At 44.3% G+C, this 24,668-nt stretch overlaps 1 protein-coding gene across 1 annotated transcript; it reads right to left on the reverse strand.

The window, feature by feature from the left end:
* Positions 1–627: 627 nt before the first annotated feature.
* Positions 628–23,977, reverse strand: LOC147603349 (cytoplasmic 60S subunit biogenesis factor REI1 homolog 1-like). The gene is made up of 5 exons (XM_086796510.1): positions 23,692–23,977; positions 2,065–2,700; positions 1,802–1,965; positions 1,131–1,352; positions 628–1,028 (listed from the first exon to the last, which is right to left on the reverse strand). Exons 1-5 carry the CDS (start codon positions 23,797–23,799, stop codon positions 869–871), a joined length of 1,290 nt encoding a protein of 429 aa, XP_086652636.1. The 5' UTR covers positions 23,800–23,977; the 3' UTR covers positions 628–868.
* Between the last annotated feature and the right edge of the window lie 691 nt (positions 23,978–24,668).

Raw genomic sequence — 24,668 nt, forward strand, 5'->3', positions numbered from 1 at the left:
TGCTTTAATTAAGAGAAACTATTGAAAATCAAACATTAGCTGTATTCTAGATGTAAGCCTTAGTGTTCATTAGTTTAGCATTTTGTGAAAAAGTTGCTCTTGTTTTACACACTGCATAGGCAGCAGCCGCTCTCAAGAAGAAAAGAGACAGCGTGTTGGGGACTGCTGTGCTGGCATTGCCACTCTGGGCTGTGCGATGCAGCCGAGATTGGGTGCGTCCTTAAAGGAACCTAGTCCTCCGATAGCTCGAAGAACCAAAAATGTAAGGAGGTGCACACACGAGCCATAACCAGGTCCATTCAGCCCAGAGTCAGCAGCCTTAAAAAAAAGCAGCAGTGGCAGCATCCCAGCAACCAATCTGCTAGCAACCCCAAGCATATAAGGGGGTTCCATTTGGTAAAGTCTGCATAAGTAGTAGTACCTAAGGTAATATAAACATAGGGACTGTGATAAAAACAACAGGGCAATAATATTAAGGATCAAAATTTACAGATCACTTTCTTGGTTTCACGTTCGGATCAATATGCATGCACCCACTCAGCCCGATTAAACACAAATGTCAGTGTAAATAATCAAAGATCTCAAAATGTTTCCAAGCTTAAGAGGCTCAATCTTGACCCTGTCATCTTTTCAACTTGGAATCCTTCTTATTACAAGCTGTATACAGGCAGAACACCACCATTAAAAAGCCATGCTCAAGTGGAATACGATGATAAGTTTAGCCTCATCATGTAGTGCAAAACCATTCCATAGTGAATCTTCTAAATGCTGCCACTATAGATCACCACCAGTCCCAACAACTCATGTTCAGTGTTACAAGTTACACCAGAAAGGGTATAACAAGTGACACAACAGGGAAAAAGAGGATTCAATATGGAATATTCTTTGGTAGATTCCTTATGACATTATTTTTCATCCCCAGCTTTGTGCGCATGACCTCTGATTGAAAATAAGGAAGCTTCTTCGTTTCTTTGAAACTACTTATCATGTAGGGTGATTGACGTGTGGCCAAACCCATGCTTCGGTACCTGCAAAGTAACATTTGCAATTGTAAGATTGAGAGAGCTGTCTTGTCGGCTTAGCCTTTACACCTACTGTGAGATTCAAAAATCCTAGGGTGAATGGGCAACCTTGCAACCAATGCATTGACAAGGACACCATCTCTTTTGTCTGAAGGTCGAGGTCGCTGCTTGTAGTATCTCGCAAACTCACGAGAACCGATGATCTTGATAAATTGCTTCTTTTCTGAATCATGCCTAACAATCAGCTCAGAGCCTCCCGTGCTCAGAGACACGGGCACAGCAATGGTCGCTTCAGCTGACACAATCTGAGAGCCTTCTTCTATAGAGTAACTGTTTAAGCTCAACCCAAAAAAAGACACATAAGTAACCTTCTAAGCAATGATTCGACTGGCTCAAAAAACCAACATAGTTCATCAACTAAAGGCTGGTTACACAACACCAGCCTTCTTCTATAGAGTACCTGTTTCAGCTCAACCCCAAAAAAAAAAAAGACACATAAGTACGCTTCTAAGCATGATTCGACTGGCTCAAAGAACCAACATAGTTCATCAACTAAAGGCTGGTTACACACCAGATCCCTGTCACAGGAGCCCATCCAGGCTGCTCACCGTCGGGGATGGACAGACGCTTGTCCTAGTTCCTGCGATGGCACCAGGTAGAATGCCGTGTAACCAGCCTAATCGTGTGCGCTATTCAAACCAAGATTGCTGCGCTGCTAGAAGATGCACATAACCACGCCACTAAACTCCAAGAAAAGCCAAAGAGGCTTGTTACCCAACCTGCTGCTGAAGTCATAAAAATCTTCCAGCTCCTCCTCTATACCATCGTGTCCATACCGAAGCTTGCAATGGCTTTTCGAGATCATATGCTTTCTGACTGCCTCCAAACTTTGGAACTGTTTGCCTCTGTCGTCACAGTAGAGACACATTAAACCCTTTGTAACCTGCAAGTCAAACCAGCAAACTCAATGTCTTGCAAACAAACTTTCCTTCAGGTTTTCTTTTTCCTAGCAAAACTGATGCAAAAATTTGGGTGTCCATACCTTCAGGCCAAGATAGTTAAGCAATCCCCGAGGGTCTACCAAATATTCAGAATCTGGGATAAAGAAACCGTGCTGTTTATGCATATGCTCCACACAGCCCTCTACGGTACCATCAGATGTCACATCACAGATGAAGCACTGGCTGGCATCCCAATCACCCATATCTTCATCCGACATTGCATCCATGCTACCTTCCATAACAACCATGTTGCCTTCAGTGTCAGGGTTTTCATTATCTATCGCACCTTCGTCAACCTCCTCCCACTCATCATTACTGTCCTCTTCTATTGCCATCCTACCAAGCAATTGCTCAGTACTGTGGTCTCCATGCTGTGCAAACTGAGGTGGAGCGTTTTTGGATGACTTTTTTTCATGATCAGAATGTGCCGGCCGATTTGGGGCAGGGCATGTGACAGTGATCTCATCTGCAGGAACATCCAGCTGGCCTGATGCCTTCTGAATGTGTAGCTTAGAAGAAAGATGCTGTGCATGAGCTTTACTACTGCGGTACTCTTTGTTGCAAAGAGAGCACTTATAAACTAATGGCTGCCCCCCTTCTGATTTTCTCTTTTCTGCTGCCAATGCCTCAAGTCTTAAGTTAAACAAGGCCTCAGTTATTCCAGGTACTCCAGCAACCTATTTAAAAGCAATTTCAGGAGAAGGTACACACACATATAGTATAACTCTGTTTCAAAAATATAATCACTCGCTTTTTTTTCTTTCTTTCTTTTTTTCTTTTTTTCTTTTTTTGGGGGGGGGGGGGATTTAAAGTGAAAAGATAACACGAGCATAGTTGAGAGAAATGTGGAAACGGAAACGGAAATTTTCAAGTGAAAAAATAACAAGAGCATAGTCATAAAAGAGAAACGTGGAAACGGAAATGGAAATTTCCAAGTGAAAAGATAACAAGCGCATACTCGTAGTTGAGAGAAACATGGAAACGGAAACGGAAATTTCCAAGTGAAAAGATAACAAGAGCATACTCATAGTTGAGAGAAATGTGGAAATGGAAACAGAAATTTCCAAGAGGGAAAGGAAATGGAAACCGAAATGATACATCAACAAGGATGGTTGAGGGAGGGGAGGGGACGGCAGGGGAGGAGAGGGAAGGCGCTGAAATTTCATGGTTGTTTTCCCACTTATTGTAACATGCGGAAGCTTCGGAGAAGATCGATAACTTCAATGCTCAAAAAATCAGCACTCTTTTCGCGACGGATTTAACGCACAAACTAAATGAAGATGTGCAGAAAATAGAGAGAGAGAGAGAGAGAGAGAGAGAGAGAGAGAGAGAGAGAGAGAGGACACAGTATTGGGTCCCAAATACCCCCACCACGGATGGTGTATTTGCTTTATTAGAATGACGTAAATCTGAAAAGAAAATACAGAAATCTTGACCTTTCTTGGCTGAGAAAACTCTGCCCTTGACCTGCAGTCCTTCACCCCTTTGCTTAGCAACTTCTTTGGCTGTCCTAGCCCTTGTATGCTTGAGCTCTTGGTGAAATATGAGATAAAACAATGGGATTGTGGGCTCACTATTTATACTACTCTATCAATAGCAATCGGCTAGCATTAATTCAGGCAGCCAGCAATAAATGTCCCACGACTGAGTACTTCAGCATTTAATGCTGAAAAAATCACATAAATTCCAGTGCTTCTTTCCCTTGTTGGCTGGACATCATACGCATGCTTCTACATGGGCTGGACACTGATTTGCGAACAGTCTAGGGGCTGGGCAGCCTGTATGGGCTGCCCCATACCTACCCTACAGCCATACAAAGGCTGCATCTCCTGAATGTTTACCCTTAGCCTGCCCCTAAGGCTGTCCTACAGCCTCTCCATGGCTGGTGGGTTCAGTCAGGGCCTTCTTGGCCCTCATGGGGGTGGTTTCACACTATCCCCATGCCCACACAAAGACTTGGGGTAGCCCTATGGGCTGGCCCCTTGTTCTAAAAGCAAACCCTAACTATCTACACAATGATCTGGCATCCGGTACCCAGCTCCTGCAACTTCTGTACAGATATGTCTACGTGGCATCCAAGTGCGGGATGCACGTGACTTATTCACCCTCTCCATTTGACCATCAATCTTGGGACGGTATGCGGTGCTTGGCATCAACTTGGTTGCCATGATCTCAAACAAAGTTCTCCAAAATGAACTCATGAATTTGACACCCCAATCACACACAATTTGTTGTGGTACACCATGCAACTTGAAACTGTTAGAAATTGTGCATCTCAGTGTCATGGGGTTTTCCCTATTTTATGGGCTTTTATCTATTTTCTCCTTATTTAGTAGGTCATGAGGCTATCAGCTAGTTCACAGATTCACTATATACGGCAGCTCCTCATTATCACTTCATGTAATCCAATCCAAGCATAGTGCAACACTTTCCTTGCCGGCTATTGCCATTGTAAAGCTTCATGCTATTATAAAAGGTGATTGTCAAATCCCCACGGATCCCCTCGTGAACGATCTTGGTTCGAAACTCGAATCCTACAAACAAACGAACAAACAAACAAGCAAGGGGGTGCAGGCCTGACTCACCTCCCAACCATGACAGCCGTGGGCAAGCCCACAGTCTTGGATGTCCCCACCGAGCCACGAGCTGAGCTAACTAGGTTGACGTACCGACCAATCTCCTCCTCGCGACGTCCCATACCGCCACGAAGCTGCCCTCGCGGGCCTCGAGATTGCTGCCGGCCTCGACTGCATAAAGCAGGTGCACGTCTGCACTAGATCCAGGCTCCAAGACCATAGAGCTCTCACAAACTCGCGAGACTCTCTATATCAATAACTAACCTTGGCCACCCTTTTATAGGCTCTTGGCCGGTCATCGGACGTCCATACTTGGCCGTCAGTCCGTCCATACTTGGGTGCCCACCCGTTAGTATATCCCTAACTCAGCTCGTCAATAAGCCTACCTAGTTCCAAGCTTCCCCAAGCCTCGAAACTAGTCTTGCATGCGTATAGCACACGGTAGATACGCACTGTGCACATGACATACTCCCCTTCCTCTAAGAGCTCACTCTTGAGCTCACTAAAAAGCCAAGGTAATCTCTCTGAAGAGAAGTCAATGTCTCCCATGTAGCGTCCTCCTCAACACGATCCTTCCACTTGATCTTGTATTCCGTGATAAGCGTATGACGCAATCTTCGTTCATGAAATCCAAGAATCTTTTCAGGTTCGTGCGGAACAAATGTCATATCCTGGACATCTATAATTTCTTGAGGAGTAACTAACTGATCTGCTCCACCCAGTACTTCCTTAAGTCTACTGACATGAAATACAGGATGAACTTTCACATGAGAAGGCAAATCCAATTCATATGCAACTGAACCAATCCGTCGTGTAACACGAAATGGTCCACAGTATCTAGGGGATAATTTCGGAGATCGACCTGTCCGTAAAGTCTCGGAATCTTTCGGAACTCGCAAATACACCATCGTTCCTTCATAGAACTCTCTAGGTGAACGATGTCTATTAGAATAAAACCTGTCGCGGTCTTGAGCACTTCTAATAGATTCCTTTGCAACTTGTAACATTTCCTGCATATCTTGCAAAAAATTACGTGCTGCATCATGCTGAAGTCTGGAGAATCCTACTGTAACATGTGATCTAGGTTGAAAACCATACATAAGCACTGTTATATGCAAATTCTAACATAGGAAGATAATCCTCCCATGAACTCTGTCTTTTGGATACATATGCTCGAAGCATATCTTCCAAAATCTGATTCACTCTTTCAGTCTGGCCATCAGATTGAGGATGATCTGAGGAACTCAAATTCAAAGTTGTTTCCAACTTCTCAAAAACAAGTTTCCAAAAATCACTCATAAACTTAGAGTCCCTATCACTGACTATGTCCTGCGGTATAATTGCGTAGCTGTAATAGTCTTCCGGGTCGATAAAAATCTAGCCATTTTTGTCAAGCGATCTACCACAACCCAAATAGAATCGTGGCCTTGATGTGTTCTTGGCAATCCGGTAATAAAATCCATGGAAATACTTTCCCATTTATTACCTGGGATTTGCAAAGGATGCAACAACCCAGCCTGTCTAAAGCGTTCAGCTTTATTTGCCTGACAAATCTGACACTTGAGAACATAATCTTCTACATACCCTTTCATCTTCGGCCAATAAAAAGTGTGTTTCACTAAAGATAGCGTCCTGTGTACCCCAGGGTGTCCAGCAGAAGGGGCGTCGTGACACTCCCTCAGAATCTTGGACCTAATGTCCGGGATCTGTGGTACACAAATTTTGTCATTACGGAACAGCAAACCATTCCGAATCATCCACTGACCTCCTGCAGCCTGAATAGTAGACTGCTCAGTCACCGAGTCTTGGTTAATCAATGAGCTCCCGTCCTGGATCTTCTGCCAAAATGGACCAAAATAACTATCAGTCCTGCAAAGCCCTCTCAATGACTGAAATAAGTCAGTAGAAATCTCGGTGAACGACAAAGAATTCACCTCTCTAATCCGACTATGCGCATCTGCAATATTATTCATGGACCCTTTCCGATAACGGATCTCAAAATCAAAATCTTGCATTAACTCTGTCCAACGAGCTTTCCTTCCTCTCAAATCATCCGCATCACACACATACTTGATTGACTGATGATCAGTCAATACCACAAACTTGGAGCCATATAAATAATGTCTCCAAACCTTGAGAGCATGAATCACAGCATAAAGCTCCTTCTCAAGGGTTGGCCAACGAGATTGAGTGTCGTCTAGCTTTTTACTTTCAAAAGCAACCGGTCTACCATCTTGAAATAAAGCAGCCCCGATAGCATAGTCACTGTCATCAGTTTCAAGAACATAAGGCCGACTAGGATCAGGCAATGCTAAGATAGGTGCTTCTTTGACTTTATCTTTCAAAAGTCTGAAGGCCATATCCAAATCGTTATTCCAAGTGATAGGCTGATTGGACTTACGTCCACGACCTTTCAATAAGTCGGTCATCGGTAGTGTGAGCTGAGAGTACTCCCGTACAGATTTCCGACGAAGAAGAACAAAACCGAGAAAAGAACGAAGTTGTTTCACTGTTCGCGGTATAGGCCAATCCAAAACCTTCTGAACTCGGTCATAGTCAATGCTCAATCCATCTCTAGTAATCTTGTGTCCCAAGTAAATGATGTCGATCATAAAGAACTCACATTTACTCAATTTAGCATATAGTCGATTCTGTCTTAAAATAGATAAGACAATCGTGAGGTGTCTGACATGATCCTCAAGAGTACGGCTATATATCAAAATATCATCTAAGAACACCACCACAAATTTTCCCAAATGTTCACGAAAAAGATCGTTCATCATTTGCTGGAAAGTGACTGGAGCATTGGTTAACCCAAAAGATAATACGAGAAACTCGTAATGGCCATACCTAGTCCGAAAGACGGTTCTTTCGACATGCCTTTCATGAATACGTATCTGGTGATAGCCAGTACGTAAATCTATCTTCGTGAAATATTTCGCTCCTGCTAACCGATCAATTAGGTCATCTGATCTAGAGAGAGGATAACGGTTCTTAATTGTCAGCTTGTTCAATCTTTTGTAATCTATACACATTCTCCAAGTATTGTCCTTCTTTCTCCTAAGCAACACAAGTGCACCCCAAGGTGATTTACTTGGACGGATCTGACCCATCCTCAAATAATCTTCGAGTTGTTTAGCCAACTCATCTTCCTCAGCTTGGCTCATCCTATAAGGTGGAATACTCACAGGATGAGCACCAGGGATCAAGTCAATACGATGATCTACTGCCCGTTCAGGTGGTAAACCCGATGGCAATTCTTTAGGAAATACATCTTGAAACGAATCAAGTATCTTCTGTAATTCTTTGCTTTCAAACACACTTAATTCATTCACATCCATGGAAGGGATGAGAAAAGAAGAAAGTGGAATCAAGACACAATGGAAAGCGGTGTACAAAGAAGAATTCATTATATTTTCAAAATCAATTGTATTTACAAGAGGTCCCTGAGAGGGATGGATACAATCACCTAAAATACTATACTTGGTGTCCCTATGCTGAAAAGAAAAAATATGACTAGACCAATCTATCTGGACGTCAAGAGTCTTAAACCACTCAATCCCTAATAACAAGTCTACATTTTCCAGATGCATAACATAGCATTCCAGAGTATCTTTGTAGTCCTGAATCTGGATTGGAAGCATCTCCACCTTGCGATCCCAAACTTGTCTGCCCGCAGGTAGACGTACCTCATAGGTATGGTCGCTGAGTGTCGTATCAAGACTCAATTTCTGCACAAGTTTGTAGTTAACAAAGTTATGCGAACTGCTAGGGTCTAACAGAATGTGAATTTTATGGCCATTCACTTCTCCATAAACTCGGAGAAGATGTTTGTTTTTGTTTTTGAGCTGGGAGGTTGCAAAGGAATCACCCTCTACCACCATTTGCTCGGGGAAAAAACCCGTTACCACCATGTCGCCATGAGTCCTTTAAGAAGGCCATGAGCACTTCCCTGGACTACCCCCTTGAAAGGAGGTGTGGGTCAGCATCTCAAGAAAGAGATAGTGCAGGTCTTGATCAAGGATCTCACCTGCTAAAAAAGCCCCCTTAAACTCTTCTGTCAAGAAGATCACCCAGCGGGTTTCCGAAAAGGAATGCCATACCCATATGGAGGGCGTCGGCTCGAGGGAGGTGTCCCAAACAAAGCAATACCCGGCGGTAGCCCGAATTCCACCAGATATCGAAAACGAGGCCATACCCAACACCATGACTACAACGGCTCGGGCTCAGACAACTCGCGGGACAGCTCATTGTAGTACTTAGGTACGGCCACGCGGAGGAAAGCTGCAACGCATTGCGCATAGGCGATCCTCTGTTTCGGGCAAGGGACCACCCCGCCAGGTAGTCTCCTCCCGCGAGCCTCCCCTCCAAGGAGGATGGTTCCGATTTCGCAATCCGACAGGTTCCGGTCTAGCCCCCTGGCATGCATGATGGCGGGCTGTATTGCCTCCCTGGGACCATCCAGTCCGGAGCACTGAATGAGGAGGTGGGTAAGAGAACTTTCGTTCTCATCCCCTTTACACACCGGGCACGTCCTAGGTGTGGATCGCATCACCTTATCCTTAAGACGTAGCCCATCTACGCGAGCGAGAAGCAGAAGTTTTTCACCCGCCCCCCCAGGGTCCTCACCCAACACAGATTTAAATAAGTACTTACGGGAGAGATCAAAAGATTTCTCCTTATAGGACCTTAGGGAGGCACAACCATGAGAGTTTTCCCACAACTTTCAACTCTCCTCCCTCGCGGTTTGGACTGGCGCGCTGTTAATATACCTCTTTTCCCATAAAAGAGTTCGCTTGCACCACGTCCACTTTTTGAACTGGCTCCAATCCGGGATATGGTTCACCAAGTCTGCGATCCAAGTTCGCAGTCCCGAGTACTTGGTGAAGCCCCTGACTCTCTGCCCTGCACAATAGGCAGAGACAGGGGGAAGCTTGAGCTCCCTATGCAGGGCCGACACGACAACAGAAGTTGATGTGGCAGACTTGCCCACTATCCACCGCATCCCCGTCGCGATTAAGCTCTCTATCGGATCGAGCTTGCGCATATCGTGGGCCCCCAAAATTTCAGCCCCATAAATCGCGACCGAGAAGATGCAGGCTTTAAGAAAGGCCAGTCTGCTCCACATCGAAATCTTTCGTGAACACAACAAGTGTGTTGTGCGAATATGGAGTTTTACGAGCTGCATCAATCCGGTCTTTGATAATGGTCTCAATTGAGAACTCATTATCAACCAGAATACCAAGGTATCTATATTCCGCGACAACTTCGATTCCTTGAGATCCAATTCGAGGTCCGAATCTCTCAAGCTCATCAAGGTCGCCATAAAACACGGTCGCCTTACACTTTTTGGTTCCGCGCTTCATGTCCCACGTCAGCGCCCAGTCGTCAAGTCTATCGAGGCTAGCCTGGAGTTCCTCTTTAGACTTTGCCAACAAGACGAGATCGTCTGCAAAGAGAAGTCCCTGGATGCGCCTCTCGAGGCCCGGTAGTACTGAGACCCCCAGGTTACTAGCGCCTTCGCTCAATATATCGTTGATGTATATATTGAAGAGCGTGGGCGAGGCGGGGCATCCTTGGCGGACCCCCCGCGCGATGGGAACATCCTCGGTCAGACGTTCCCCTACCCGTACTCGTACCTTAGACGATTTATATAGGGCTTTGAAGAAGTTTAGGATACGTCCCCCCACTCCAGCCGCCTCCATTTTCAGGAAGAGGGCTTCATGGGGAACCGTATCATAAGCCTTTTCAAAATCTATATAAGCCGCATAGGTGGGTTTACCGACCACCTTACGCCTCAGAATGATCTCCTTTAGGCAGACCACCTGGGCTATACATTCCTCCCTAGGACGAAAGCCAGCTTGCGCCTTAAGAAAGAAGTTTCGCGCTTCCAGACCCTCTCCGATTCTACCAATCAAAACTGAAGTTAGAATCTTCAAGGAAATGGGAATAAGGGAGATCCCCCGGTAGTTATCCGGTTTGGACAAATCCCCCTTTTTCGGAATGAACACAATCATTGAAGTGGAAGTAGAATCAAGGAGTGTGCCGGAATTAAACCAAGCCTCCCACAAGCGCATCACCGCTTTCCCCATGTCTGAGGAGGGTTTGCTTGGATCCTGTTTGCACTCCCGATCGCCCAATAAAATCTTAAAAACTTCTGGCGGGATACCATCAATTCCCGCCGCCAAATACCTTAGAATTGAACAGACAATCAGAACAAGTACTAGGGCGAGAGAGTACAATAATTGATGTACCTGTCAAAGACAACTGGTTAGCTGCCTTTGGCTTGGGTCCTGCGTTTGACTTGGTACCCTTTTGCTTTGGGCACTCGTTATGCATGTGTTCTTTTTCTTCACAGATAAAACAACGTCCTTCCTTCTTGAGCTTCAAAGCTCTAAAGAGTCGTTTCTTCTTCGCTGGTGTCGAACTTGTATTCTTCGAAGGTTGGTCCGACGACTTGCCTTCATTCGTGTTAGGCATAGGTGCGGAGAGTCGTTTCTTCTTCGCTGGTGTCGAACTTGTATTCTTCGAAGGTTGGTCCGACGACTTGCCTTCATTCGTGTTAGGCATAGGTGCGGAGAACTTTCTTTTATGCTTGTTCCCTTGCTCGGTAACGGGTTTCGACTTGGAAGAGACCATCGTATCATCATAGATACGAGCTGAATGAATGGCCTCGTCCAATGTTTTGCATTTGTTATTTTTAACCTGTAATCGGTACGAGTCTGGTAAACCAGCTACGAAAAACCCCAACAGAGTAGTGGGATCCATCTTTGTAGCTTTCATCTGCAAGTCACGAAACTTCTGGAGGTAGACCTCATAAGTGAGGTGCTGCGAGGTCATGGTCAAAGCTGAAAACCGGGCAAAAACATCATAATCATCCTCTTTCTTGAGGAATTCTTTCTTGAAGATATCTTCAAATTGTGCCCAAGTCGTTGGCTTAGGGTTCAGTTCCTTCCACCAAAGCAAAGCTTTGCCGGACAGGAAACCTGCTGCTAACTGTATCTTCTTTCCATCATCATGTCACCAGCCTGGACATTTCCCAGTCTGAAAGGGGTCTGGTGGACTCCAGGATGTTTAAATATTTGGAAAGTACAAGCTTTGGGAATGGGGGATTATCCTAGAATACAAAGGACCACACTCCTAAAATTTAGGAGAGTTGCTATTTTTGGCCCGCTCCGATGGAAATTCTGTTCGCGTACCAGCCACCGTACTGGCTGTACCAGCCACTATACTTGCTGTACCAGCCACTATACCTGCTGTACTAGCATTTGTACTTGCTGTACCTGCTGTACCAGCCACTGTACCGACTGTACCAGCCATTGTACCTGTTGTACCGGCTGAATGGAGAGTTGTACTTGCTGTACCAGCTCTATTGCATGAAGAACCGTGGTTTTTGGGGAAGAATCAGTACCCACACGGAGGTATATGGATTATATTGTTGGCTCGGCATTTCTACAGCCTATGTTCCGGCTCAGTTGCCTTGTGTTGGGCTGTGTTATGGCATTTGTATATGGATAATCCGGCATCTCCCTGTGGGGAGAGTAAGGCCCTCAAAGCTTGTACATGATATTATTCTCCTTGGGTAATAAAATACTCCAAGGGGGGGGTCGGCCCATTCCGGCCTCTATGCGGTGTCACACGTGCAAGCTCCATTTTCAGCATTTGTGGATGTTTTATCCAGCTTTATGTTTTATGCAAAGTGATGATAGATATGTGTTAAGGCTGTGGCCATGTTTAAATGTTTTAATATGCATTGATGGTATCAACAAGTGTGTCAAAGGCCCTAGTCCCCCGGGCACCGCTGCTACGAGTTTCACATCATATGGATGAAACTGAAAGTGAACTTGCCACCTGTGTAGCCACGTGTCCACGATCTCCTTGGTTCGCTGTTTTTGCTCGCGGTTCCGGAGTAATGTTGGGGCCTAAAGCAGAAGCCAAGGTATCCATTCCCGAAAAAGTAGAGAGGGTAGTTGTCAATAGAGCGATGGAGTTCTGCAAAGCTTGCATCTGGGCTGCGATTTGTGCCTGACGTTCCGTCGAAGAAGCTTCGAGAGCTACTTTGAACTCTTGGAAATCTGATTTTGATACAAAATCGTCAAAAAGATCGGCATCAGTGCCTTCCGTAGCCGGCAAGCCTTCGCGTTCCACGAGGGGCTCCAACTCTGATTCTTGGGTCGACATTGTGAAGAGGGTACGCGAAGAGAAAATTCGATCTTTGCACAATGAAAGTGCGAGCGAACTCGAGAGCTTGAGAGCTTGAAAACTTGAGAACTTGAGAACGCAAGAGATGTGTGGCAAGAAGCCCACGTGAGGGGGTTTATAAAGGTTTCCCAAAAGCCAAAAAAAATCTCGAAAAGCTATGCTTAGCTTTTGCTTTAGCTTTTGTGTTTTTTTTCCTTGAATATATATATATATATATATATATATATATATATATATATATATTCTTTGTTCTTAAAAAAATAAACACCTTGGAAACCTTAGAGAGAGGGTTCTTTTAAAATTTAAATATTTTAAACTCCCCTAAAAAAAACAAAAAACGAAAGCATAGAAAAAAAACGAAATGCTTTCCTTGCGTTTTGTTTTTTCGCTTCCCTCCTGGATTAGCCCGATGCTGTCTGCTGATGTGGAGAGCAGGCTGTTGCTGCTGTCGTCATGGCTGCCGGCGCCAGAACTGTCGCACCAGCCTGCATGTGCGCCTGCGCCAGCCAGATGCAATACCTGTGTTGGATCGACTACAGGGCCTGGTTATCGACTACAGGGCCTGGTTGGGCGCCTGGCCTGGGCACCAGCCCGCCTGGCGTAGCCTAGGCGCCTACGTGGCTTGGCTGCCTGGCCGCCTGGCGTAGGCCTGGGCTCGCCTGGCTATGCAGGCCTGCTGGCCACCTGGAACTATAGCCTAAGACGCCTGCCATCACGGCTGCCCTCGCACGCTGACTGCCAGCTTTATCAACTGCACAGACTCGACTACCAATCGCCTGCTCACCATCATTCGATCAGCATGCCACAACCGCTTCTTTCTCTCTCTCTCTCTCTCTCTCGTTCAATCAACGAAAAGCAACGTGCTTTTTCTCTCTCTCTTTTTTCAGTTTTCTCTCCCTGCAGTTCATGCGTATGCACAACAATTCACCTCTTCTTTGCAAAAGCAATCAACCCTATTAAAACTACCATCTCCCATCATCAACATGGGTTTCTTTGATGAAGAAAAAGCACATACCAAACTGAAAACTGCAATATGCACAGAAAAAACAGCAAGCTTTTTAACACATACCGTACTTCGACCTCTTCTTCTCTACCTACCGACTTGCTCGTTCACGAGGTATGCTCTGATACCACTGTCAAATCCCCACGGATCCCCTCGTGAACGATCTTGGTTCGAAACTCGAATCCTGCAAACAAACGAACAAACAAACAAGCAAGGGGGTGCAGGCCTGACTCACCTCCCAACCATGACAGCCGTGGGCAAGCCCACAGTCTTGGCTGTCCCCACCGAGCCACGAGCTGAGCTAACTAGGTTGACGTACCGACCAATCTCCTCCTCGCGACGTCCCATACCGCCACGAAGCTGCCCTCACGGGCCTCGAGATTGCTGCCGGCCTCGGCTGCATAAAGCAGGTGCGTGCGTCTACACTAGATGACCATAGAGCTCTCACAAACTCGCGAGACTCTCTATATCAATAACTAACCTTGGCCACCCTTTTATAGGCTCTTGGCCGGTCATCGGGCGTCCATACTTGGCCGCCCGCCCGTCCATACTTGGCCGCCCGCCCGTCCATACTTGGGTGCCCGCCCGTTAGTATATCCCTAACTCAGCTCGTCAATCAGCCTGCCTGGTTCCAAGCTTCCCCAAGCCTCGAAACTAGTCTTGCATGCGTATAGCATACGGTAGATACGCATTGTGCACATGACAGTGATCTTGTCCGCAAGCTCTTTATCTCCTTTGCTCCCTCTCTCTTGTATTGTCTATGCTTCCGCCAGTGCATACTCCAACATGGTATCAGTCGCTTAGGTACCCGGCTGCACTCTTCTTTGCGACCGTGATCCTTCCCTCTGCAACGTTTTCTGGAGATCCAAATAGTGGCTGCGTTTTTCTCAACATAGCTGCATTTTTTGCTCCCAGCACTCTTCTTCATCAGCGTTTCACTCCCCCAGGCTGCCCTGGTGCTGCTACTTCGTGCCAAGCGTCATCAACAAGCTTCTTGGAGTTGTTTTTCGGCGTTTGATTGCGGTGAAAGAGCTGTTTTCTCTGTTTTTACAGTGTGGACTGTAATGGAAGGTGTTCTCTTCACATGTGGTGCAACCTAACAAGCTCCAGTTGGATGTTTCCGGTGAGTTTTGGTGGACTGTTTTACTGCTGTCCAGCCTCTTTCTCTCTCAGATTTTGAGAGGGGGCTGATTGGTCCTGGTGCCTCGCTTCGTTGGAAAGTGCTTGAGAGGAGTCTTGGAGTGCTAAGTTTTGTGTACTTTGTTGCTATAGATATGGCTCCCCCCTGTACGAACAAGGATGACAAGTTGGACGGAACCAACTATTGCCATTGGAAGTTGAACATGCGGATCTCGTTCATCCATAAGGTTTATGGGAGATTTTTCAGGGCACTGAGAAGAAGCCCGAGCATCCTCAGAACTCGAGGAGGTGGACCAAGGACCAAGAGAATGAATTCCTTGCAGAATTACAAGACTAGGAGAATCATGATTCAAAGGCGCATTTCAGTGCTCCATTACAAAGGAGGTCTCATTGGCCATGCAAACTCTTACCAGTGCTCATCAAGTATGGTCCAAATTAGAGGATCGCTTTGCTCAAGATTTATTGATGCGGGCAGTTACTTTGCAAGGACGACTCTACGGTTTGTTATTTCCTATTGGTAGTTCTATGCAATCGTTTCTCATGAAGGCCAAGATTATCCATGACCAGTTATTGGCAATGGGTGCTACTTTGTCCTCTGCTCAGTTGGTTGCACGGACAACTCTACGGTATGTTATTTCCTACTGGTAGTTCTATGCAATCGTTTCTCATGAAGGCCAAGATTATCCATGACCAGTTACTGGCAATGGGTGCTACTTTGTCCTCTGCACAGTTGGTTGCACTTATCCTCACCAAGCTTCCTCCGGAGTATGATGTGGTTTCTCGAGCTTTGAGGTGCCAAGTCACAACCACTCAATTAGATTTTGATGACCTTAGCTCCCTTCTCTTGGAAGAAGAGTCCGTCCTTGTTTCTCAGGGTAAGATCAAGGTGTCTCTTAACAGTTCAGATCAAGCACTTACTTCACTTGAGAAGAAAGGTTAGAGTCGTTGCTTCTCATGTGGGAAGAAAGGGCATCTGTCTAAGGATTGCTTGTCCAAGAATTAGGACAAGACCAAGGGCAAGACCAAGGGCAAGTCTTCATCTTAAAAGAAGGGCAAAGACACCGCACAAGACAGTGACTCAGATACTTCTAGTAACACATCTAGGACTCCCAAGGCGCTTCTGGCTCAGGAGGACCGAGATAGTGTACTTCTCTAGTATACGTGCAATTTTCCCCCGTGCTTCCATCCAGAGGAGGCTTGTGGGTTGGAGAGGAGACTGGTAGCAGCTCCATTTTCTAGTGCATGAGAACCATGAGTCGGAGTTCCAAGCATTAAAAATTTGGCAAGACACGGTCATCTTTGGTGTAGCAGAGATTATGGACAGGATCTATTCCAAGTTCATTGTTCGAGGTTTTTTGGACATGATGTGTTCACAATCCATTGTTGGGGATTATGGGCGCGGTCTATCCAACAGCTCATCATCTTATTCTTGGAGTTCACTGCACACTTGTGTGGGGATTTCGGAGCCAAGCAAAGTTCCTCGTTCGTGGTGGCATTTTGTTTGGAGGAAAAGGTTAGCAAGTGCTCTCTCCGAGGTGATTCCAGTATCTGCAGAGTACTGGAGGGTCCATGGTTGCAGCTTATCTTCTTCAAACTCTTGCACACTATGAGCTGCAAAGGGAGTGTTAGAAATTGTCAATCTCAGTGTTATGGGGCTTTCCCTATTTTATGGGCTTTTATCTATTTTCTCCTTATTTAGTAGGTCGTGAGGCTGTCAGCCTGTTTCTAGGGACAGTCGGCCAACTCACAAATTCACTATACAAGGCAAGTCCTCATTATCACTTCATGTAATCCAATCCAAGCACAGTGCAACACTTTCCTTGCTGGCTATTGCCATTGTAAAGCTTCATGCTATTATAAAAGGTGATCTTGTCCACAAGCTCTCTCCTTTGCTCTCTCTCTCTCTCTTGTAGTGTCTATGCTTCCGCCTGTGCATACTCCAACACAAACTTGAATATATGATCCACAAATTGCCTTGTAACCATAGATATCGTGTGCTTGACCATTGTAGGGATGAAATGTGCCACCTTTGTCAACCTATCCATAACCACATATAAGTTGTCCCAACATTTCTTTGTGTGTGGAAGACCCATGATCATAGTTGCCAGGCGTTTCATGAAACGTGTTTCATAAACGTTTCATTCATTTTCTAGAAGTTTCAAAAACGTTTCATACAAAAAGGGGGGGTACAAGCCTCAAAATTTATATACAGGTTTATAATATGTTAAAAATATGTTGCCTTCCCTGCAAAACAATATTAAACATGCATCATTTACACATTAAAACATGTTTACAAGCTAAAACTAAAGAATCTGGGTGACCCAGTTACAATGGGCACCCAACTCACTCACTGACCAACTGGCATAAATAAATTGGCAACATCAAGAATCAAGATCTGGATTTCATCATCAATTATGGCACTCAAAGTGATCACAAAAAGTTTGAATCCTGAGCTGATACAAAAAAAGTAAATTGAAGTCTGAAATACACAAAGTAAAGCATGCTGAAGCCTGAAAGATGCAATCATGCATGAATGATGACAAATAGTAAACTAGAGGAGCTTGATAGTCCCAAAGACTAGAGTCCTCAATATGGAGTGTGGACACTGCCAACTCGGCACTCAATCCTCAACATCCTCGATGTCCTCATCAGTACTCTCCTCGGTAGACTCAATGTCACTCTCAGAAGAGAATGATGCTGGCTCAATTGCCGCACTCGTCTAGGCTGCTGCACTAGTACTAGCACCTCCTGATAATGCTATTGTAGATGCTCGTGTGCCATGAGCAGGTGCCATCAACTCCTCATACAACATGGCATATATGTCGCGCTCCTCGTGAGGAATCTCTGGGACATCTTTCATCTTCTCAATGTTGATTTTATTGACATTGACCTGACAAGGCTCTATCAGATTGCCCGATTGCTCAATTAGGCGGAGATTGCAATGGCAATACACCAACCGCTCCAGGTGAGCAGTAGACAACCTGTTTCTCTTCTTTGTATGGAAGAGGACCCATGTGCTCCAGTTCCTCTCAACAGGACCCGAACTACAATCCTGTGAGAGGACTCGAATGGCGAGGCATTTCTACCATTAAAATACAGAAACTTTGTAAGTACAGGGTACTAAAGTCTAAGTAAAATCATCATTGATCTATGTATTATGTAAATAACAGACTTGTCTTTTAGAGTTGTACTCACCAAGTGAGGGCTACTGATCCCATACTTCTCCCACCATGAGACTAGCTGAAGCTTTGTCTCTCGCATGCATACAGTCTATCTACCAAATGCATGGTTGGCATTCCGATACACTAGCCGCTCATCCTCCAAGCGTCTCATGAGCTCCACGTCTCCTCCTGTCCATTTCTGAATGTAATCTTGCCATAGTGTCATGGGCATTTATGACCAAATCTCCATACCAATGCATATGAATATAATTGTGCAAACAATGTGGTTATCGGTGTAGACTTGCAACTCACACTACCCTCTCAAGTGCCCATGTTCCCTACCATCTGCTCTCTATTGTTCCACCAACACATGATAGCAACAATATGCAAGAGAGGACGTAGAACAAGAGAACCTTACACAAGGTATGTGAACATGGAGTCCTGCTCCTCCCTCTTGCTACTTGCTTCCATATTTAAGCATCAAAGCTTACCAATTGCAAGTAGAGTCAATGACAGCGGAAGTCTTCGCAATGGAAGCGTTTGGAGTGTTGAAATCTTCAATCTGTCGCGATCCTTCGCGACAAAAGTCTTCAGGAGGATGAAGGGAACCCTAGGAAAGCTTCCCCGATGGTTCAACTTGAGAAACGAAGGTTGAAATTAGGATTTTCGATAAAAAGACCAAAAATTACAACAAATATAAGAGTTGTTTTGCTGAATTTCAGTCATTGGGAGTGTATGGGAGAGTGAACACCACCTAGAAGCACTCTTGGAAGTTGAAAGCTTGGAAAGTATACTAGCAAGCTGGAAAGGAGAAAGTGCAAAAAATACAACAAACAAGGCCTCATGAAGGAGGGCACCAACTTCTACAAAGAAAGGAAAGAGAGATAAGATGAGATGTCCTCCCTAGGTGTCAGGTAGAGAGGACAAGTGACTTGTGGTGCAAGCTAGGATGGACACATGGTTGGTTGCTCCCTTTGTACAAAGGTACAAAGGGGACAAGGTCTCAGCAGTGGACATTGAGTTTTGTCCACCTCGGGACATCAGTGTGTGCAAACATAGGGCTGGTCATAATTTATAAGTGAGTTTTGATCGCCTAAAACTTAATGGAATGTGTACACACCGCACTCAGTCATAAATTAATGTTAATTCTTAAGGCTAGATTTATAACCAATACTTACAAACTATCACATGCCACATAACCATGTCAGCAGACAGTTTCACATGCACGGTTCACGAACGAGCGTCCCCTTACCTAGAACTACAAATTGGTCAGACAAGCATAAAAATAGTATGCGACTTCAATTACAAGCAAGCACATAAAGATGTTATGCAGTGCAGCATTGGTATGGACAATCCCCATTCATAAACTATACCAAAATAGACGTGCTACAAGCAAGTACACAAGATACCAAACCCAATGCAACACCAATCCTCCAAGCACTTCCGAACATGTACACATAGGCACAAGCCCCAACAGAAAGCCAAGTCCACAGTATCACATGAGTGACATCAATCCCCGGCATATCCAACTGCCATGGACGCCAGTCCAATGTACATACATAATGAGAGAGTACGGATGGACCAATTGGGTGGCTAAATGGTGACACCACGGGCCAATAGGCTAGATATGAGAGGTCGGGGATTTTGGTCTGCATCCATATCCAGATTACAATATTGATTGACCTAGAGAAAAAATGTCAATGCCCGAAATGACCGCCCGATACAAGCTGAATGAAAGAGAGATTGATTAATACATTCTTATGCATGGCATACTTGCATGCCTAAAACTATTTTCACGTGAAATGTTTTAGTCTACAAGATCTGTGTATCTAGTTTACGAACAAGGGACACCCTCTCGTGAGCCGTGCGTGTGAATCTGTATTTTGACCTCACTTGTGGACTGTAGGTGTGACTCTAAACTCTTTGTTTAAGCTTATTTATGTTTTAGCTCATTGTGTTGCTTTGCAGATCCACACTTCATTAGAGTATAGCCGGACAACTTATTGGACATCACACTTCATTAAAGACTGCACGAACAAGTTATAAGTGAGTTTGGGCACTTATTGGATGATGGCCGGCCAAACAACTTCTTAAGCACCCTCCCACTTATGGGAGAGGTGTGGCTCCTATTGAGGTGGCCCAATGGCCACCCATTATACGAATGGAAAGTCTTATCCTCTCTCTCCCTTGTAGAGAAATAGGTGCCTTCTTCATGATGAGGAAAAGGAAGATAATTTTCAGCATAACCAATCCACACACATACTTTTTAGCATGGTTTCTTGCTTCTCCAACTCTTGGAGAAGCCAACAAATGAGTGCTACACTGCTGTCCAGCTCTTGGGAGTCCTTTTCAGCTACTATCTCTTGGATATGTACCTTCTGAAAAAGCTTTGGAGCATTTCTATCACCAACAATTTGATCAAAAGCTGATTTCTTCTCTCAAAATCAGAAAATTCAGCAATAAGAGCTTCTACAAATTCTCTTCACCTACTCTACATCCGCGTGCTTCACCATTGAGGTCTTCTATGACTCCGCCTAGCACACATATGCTTGTGTATGAATGCCAGTGGAGTATAATTGCTTGTAGTAAGACACTGGGGATTGGGGAGTGAGGTTTTTCACGACAAAAGCTGTGGAATCAGCCCCGACTTCAACAAAACAGTTTGCAAAATGTTTTCATTGCATGGATGTCATTGGAAATCTAGCATGTTATGCCCATAAGGCTTGTATGTTGGAAAATCCTTGATAATACAATCATATTACAAGGGGAGTCAGCCCTTTCCGGCCCTATTACAGGGTTATATAAATTTCAACATTGCTACTCATTTGGTTTTGTGTCATTTCATCTTGTTCAATAGTATTAATAGTTTAAGTGTGTGTCAAGCTTGTGCTCAACCCTTTTTGGAGCAATTACAGCAATACATAGTTCAAAAGCCAAAAAAAAAACCAAAAAAAATATCAATAGTCCAAAGAATGAAAGAGGTAAATAGTCAATGTTCTAAGTCATAAAAGTATTAATCTAACTACAAGAAACATAATCTAGTTTGCGCTTTCGAGAGCACTCAACTAAGAGCAATGTATCACATCCAACAACATAAGATGGTGATGCATCTCCATCACATTGAGCAAGTAATGTAAGATGTCCTTTTCTTTCTTTTAAAAATATTTTGTGGATCTACACAAGCACATAAGTATGAATAAAAAGACATAACAAAAACATTAAGGAACATACGTGATGATTAACGTTACCACAAACAAAAGACAACTTTGTCGAAGGTGCGACAGGCCCAAAGCTCATATATGAGCTATATCAAATCCAATCGTACGGAATTGAGCACCGCTCAAAAGAGACGACACAAGTCTCACAATCACCAACACTCCTAGAAACAAACCCTTTTCTAACTAAATAGACACCATACTCAACCTCAAGAACAACCACCCCATCCAAGTGAATCGCTATAAACTGCATGTAATGCTCTCAAAACATCTCCCAACAAGCTCTCCATGATAGTATATGTACAAGGGTCATGCCAGTCTACAGAGCAACGATCATAGACGGTAAATCGTGCAAAAAGGCACAGCATTAAAGTGATGGTGTGATGGATGAGATCAATGGGTACTAAGACCCACGTTTTATGTGTCAGTATCAGAATCATGACATCGAATTTATAATATGATTTACATGATGAAAAGCCCGATGTCCAAAGATTACAGGGTCATCTTCCCCTATAAAATAATGACCAACAGGTCATGGGTTCAAAACCCCCTTGGTACTTCCTCGGCGGCATCACCTACGGGCGAGCTCTACGAGCGATGGAAAATTCATAACTTCACGAGGATCTTGGGCCTAAGGCCAATCGGGAAAAAAAAGGTATCAGAAAAACTACTCTTAGTGAGTGGTTCACATGCAATGAGTTGCACGATGATGCAAAAAATTTGCTTTACAGCCACTTCCTATGCAAGTAGGTTTGAAACGCAAGTATTAAGAAATACACTGGAAGGAAGTTAAGCAACCACACTGTCGCAAGTGCAATGTTTCTCCATCTACCCGTGAGCCTCTCTTTCGCTTTTCTCTTTTTTCCTACCAATGGCTCAAGTCTTAAGTTAAACAAGACCTCAATTATTCCAGGTACTCCAGTATGTACAATGTTTCTCCATCTACCAATGAGCCTCTCTTCTGCTTTTCTCTTTTTTCCTACCAATGGCTCAAGTCTTAAGTTAAACAAGACCTCACTTATTCCAGGTACTCCAATAACCTCTTTAAAGGCAATTTCAAGAAAAGATACATGCATATATAGTATAACTCTGTTTCAACAACATAATTACTCGCTTTCTTTTTCTTTTCTTTTCTTTTTTTTTTTGGGGGGGGCAAATTTAGGTGAAAAGATAACAAGAGCATAGTTGAGAGAAATAGAGAAACAAAAATGCAAACGCAAATGAAAACGAAAATTTCAAGGACGACGGAAATGGAAACGCCATATCAACAAGAAGGGCCAAGGGAGGGGAGGGGGAGAGGGCTGAAATGTCATGGTTGTGTGCACACATGTGATCACAATATGACATGAGTTTTAAGGTTTAAGAAAATAGAAGACAAATAAAGTGATATCAGTATGTAATGGAATTTTTCTTATACACTCGTGTTGTTCTGAAATGCTTTGTTTAGTGGAAAACAGCAGCCCAAAATGTTTCCTTGTTTGGCTAAAACGTTTCAAACAACCCTTTCGAGATTACCTAAACGTTTCGGTGACGGAAACGCGTTTCGTCCCCCTACCTATCCCGAAACGCGTGTCGGCCCTCTATATTAGCCATTTCTGCCCATTTCACATAACTATGAACAAGAGCCCACCATGGTAACATGACAATCAAAACAAAAATAAATTTAGTTTACATTTACAATCATGCTTATTTATTGTTTTAGGAGGCTTGAAAAAGCCTCTCTCTCTCTCTCTCTCTCTCTCTCTCTCTCTCTCTCTCTCTAAGCTTGAAAAGATTCTCCAGTGGCATAGGGACACTCCCCCACCAGTAGTGGACATGGTGAGCCTTTCAACTGTCATAGACTCCTCTATGATGTAGGTTCTAGATGGATGAGAATGATACCCCACACACATGATACCCCACACACATGTCCTGATGTGGAGATGTATCCACATACTTATTATGATGCTGAATATAATGATATTGATGACGACGACGACAACAATGACAATGATAATGATGCTGATGATCATGATGGATAGTCTTTTTAGTTTCTTTTTTTCCATGGCTGAATATTACATCGAACCCTTGCACTACTTTTGGTCTCATTCATAGACACATTGGGTCCTTTGAAAACAACAATAAAACTCTCTCTCTCTCTCTCTCTCTCTCTCTCTCTCTCTCTCTCTCTCCAATCCAAATAAAAGACAGGTTCTTGTAATAGAGAAAGTTACCAACCGCTAAATTGATTCTAAAAAATCACCAGTGGAACTTTTGAAAAATGCTAAATCTAATGAAAGGACAGGAATGGAGAACTGGACATGTTGTCAATGAAATTCTTTTTTTTTTTTTTTTAACCAATGGATTTTCGCCCTGGTCAACTGTAGGGTACCTTTCTTCTGAGGTTGTATTGGTGCCAGTCGGAACGGTAGTGGTTCTTCTGCGCGGTCTCATCAGAGAACTCTGTATTGCAGGCATTACAGACCAAGCCTCCTCGCATGGCTGTAAACTAGGGATTCTGACAAATTTAGGGTTTCCGATACAGAAATACAGAAGATCTGCAATAAACTAGGGCTTTGTATGTGCAGAAATTCCAAGATGTTCGATGGAAAAAACAAGAGAGCTGCCGAGCTTCATATAAATTCAGGGCTTTCGATGAAACGATAGGGTTTATAGGCAGAGGTAATGCACCGCCTCTAGGAAGCTACTTTAGGGCGCCGACTTTGATTTAGAAGTCCATTCCGACCACTCCACGTTGGCACGATGACGTGCCCTCTTGGCCACGTCAGCAGCATCCTTTTGCATGACGTGGCCCATCTATCGGCCGGGGCCCCCGGGGAAGCGTGTGAGTTCGATTCGAGCTCGTGTAGGGGAGGCCGGGGGTGGTGTCAGGTGAGTGAAAAAATGCACCTCAAGCATTCATTGCACGCTTTTCCGTAGTTCGTTCCCACATTGATTGGTTGCACTAAGCATGACATAGCAGCTAGGTTTTACACACATTTCTCCAGCTATGCTAAAATCGGCCAAGTTTGATTTCGGATCGTCGAGTTACAATTTATGCTCCAGGCATAGTTTACTGTGCTAGTGGAAAAGCTTATTACTTGAGTGGTTTTTGGCTCTATTCGGAGCGCATTGCCTTCAGAGGCAAGAAGTTAAAGCCAATGCTTAAATGTGGTGCCCCCTCCAAACTCCTTCCGCATTAAGGGCCCAAAAAACACTCAAAGTCCTTTTCTAACCGTATGGCCTTGATGATCGTTCCAACCGATGATCCTAAATGTGCTCTGAGGAGTAAGATTTGATATTATGGACATATTATGTAATCATGACAAGATGTCCTTGTGGAGCAACACATCGTCACTAAAATATTTT

This window comes from Cibotium barometz, chromosome 64, assembly GCF_041138505.1.
Source record: "Cibotium barometz isolate CiBa-2024 chromosome 64, ASM4113850v1, whole genome shotgun sequence".
In the NCBI taxonomy this organism is placed as follows: domain Eukaryota; kingdom Viridiplantae; phylum Streptophyta; class Polypodiopsida; order Cyatheales; family Cibotiaceae; genus Cibotium; species Cibotium barometz.

Coding starts and splice junctions, on each gene's coding strand:
- LOC147603349 (XM_086796510.1), bottom strand. CDS start 23,799: ATGCGAGGAGGCTTGGTCTGTAATGCCTGCAATACAGAGTTCTCTGAT. Junction 2,701..23,691: donor AATACAACCTCAGAAGAAAG/GTACCCTACAGT, acceptor GCTTTTAAATAG/GTTGCTGGAGTACCTGGAAT. Junction 1,029..1,130: donor GTCAATGCATTGGTTGCAAG/GTTGCCCATTCA, acceptor GTTACTTTGCAG/GTACCGAAGCATGGGTTTGG.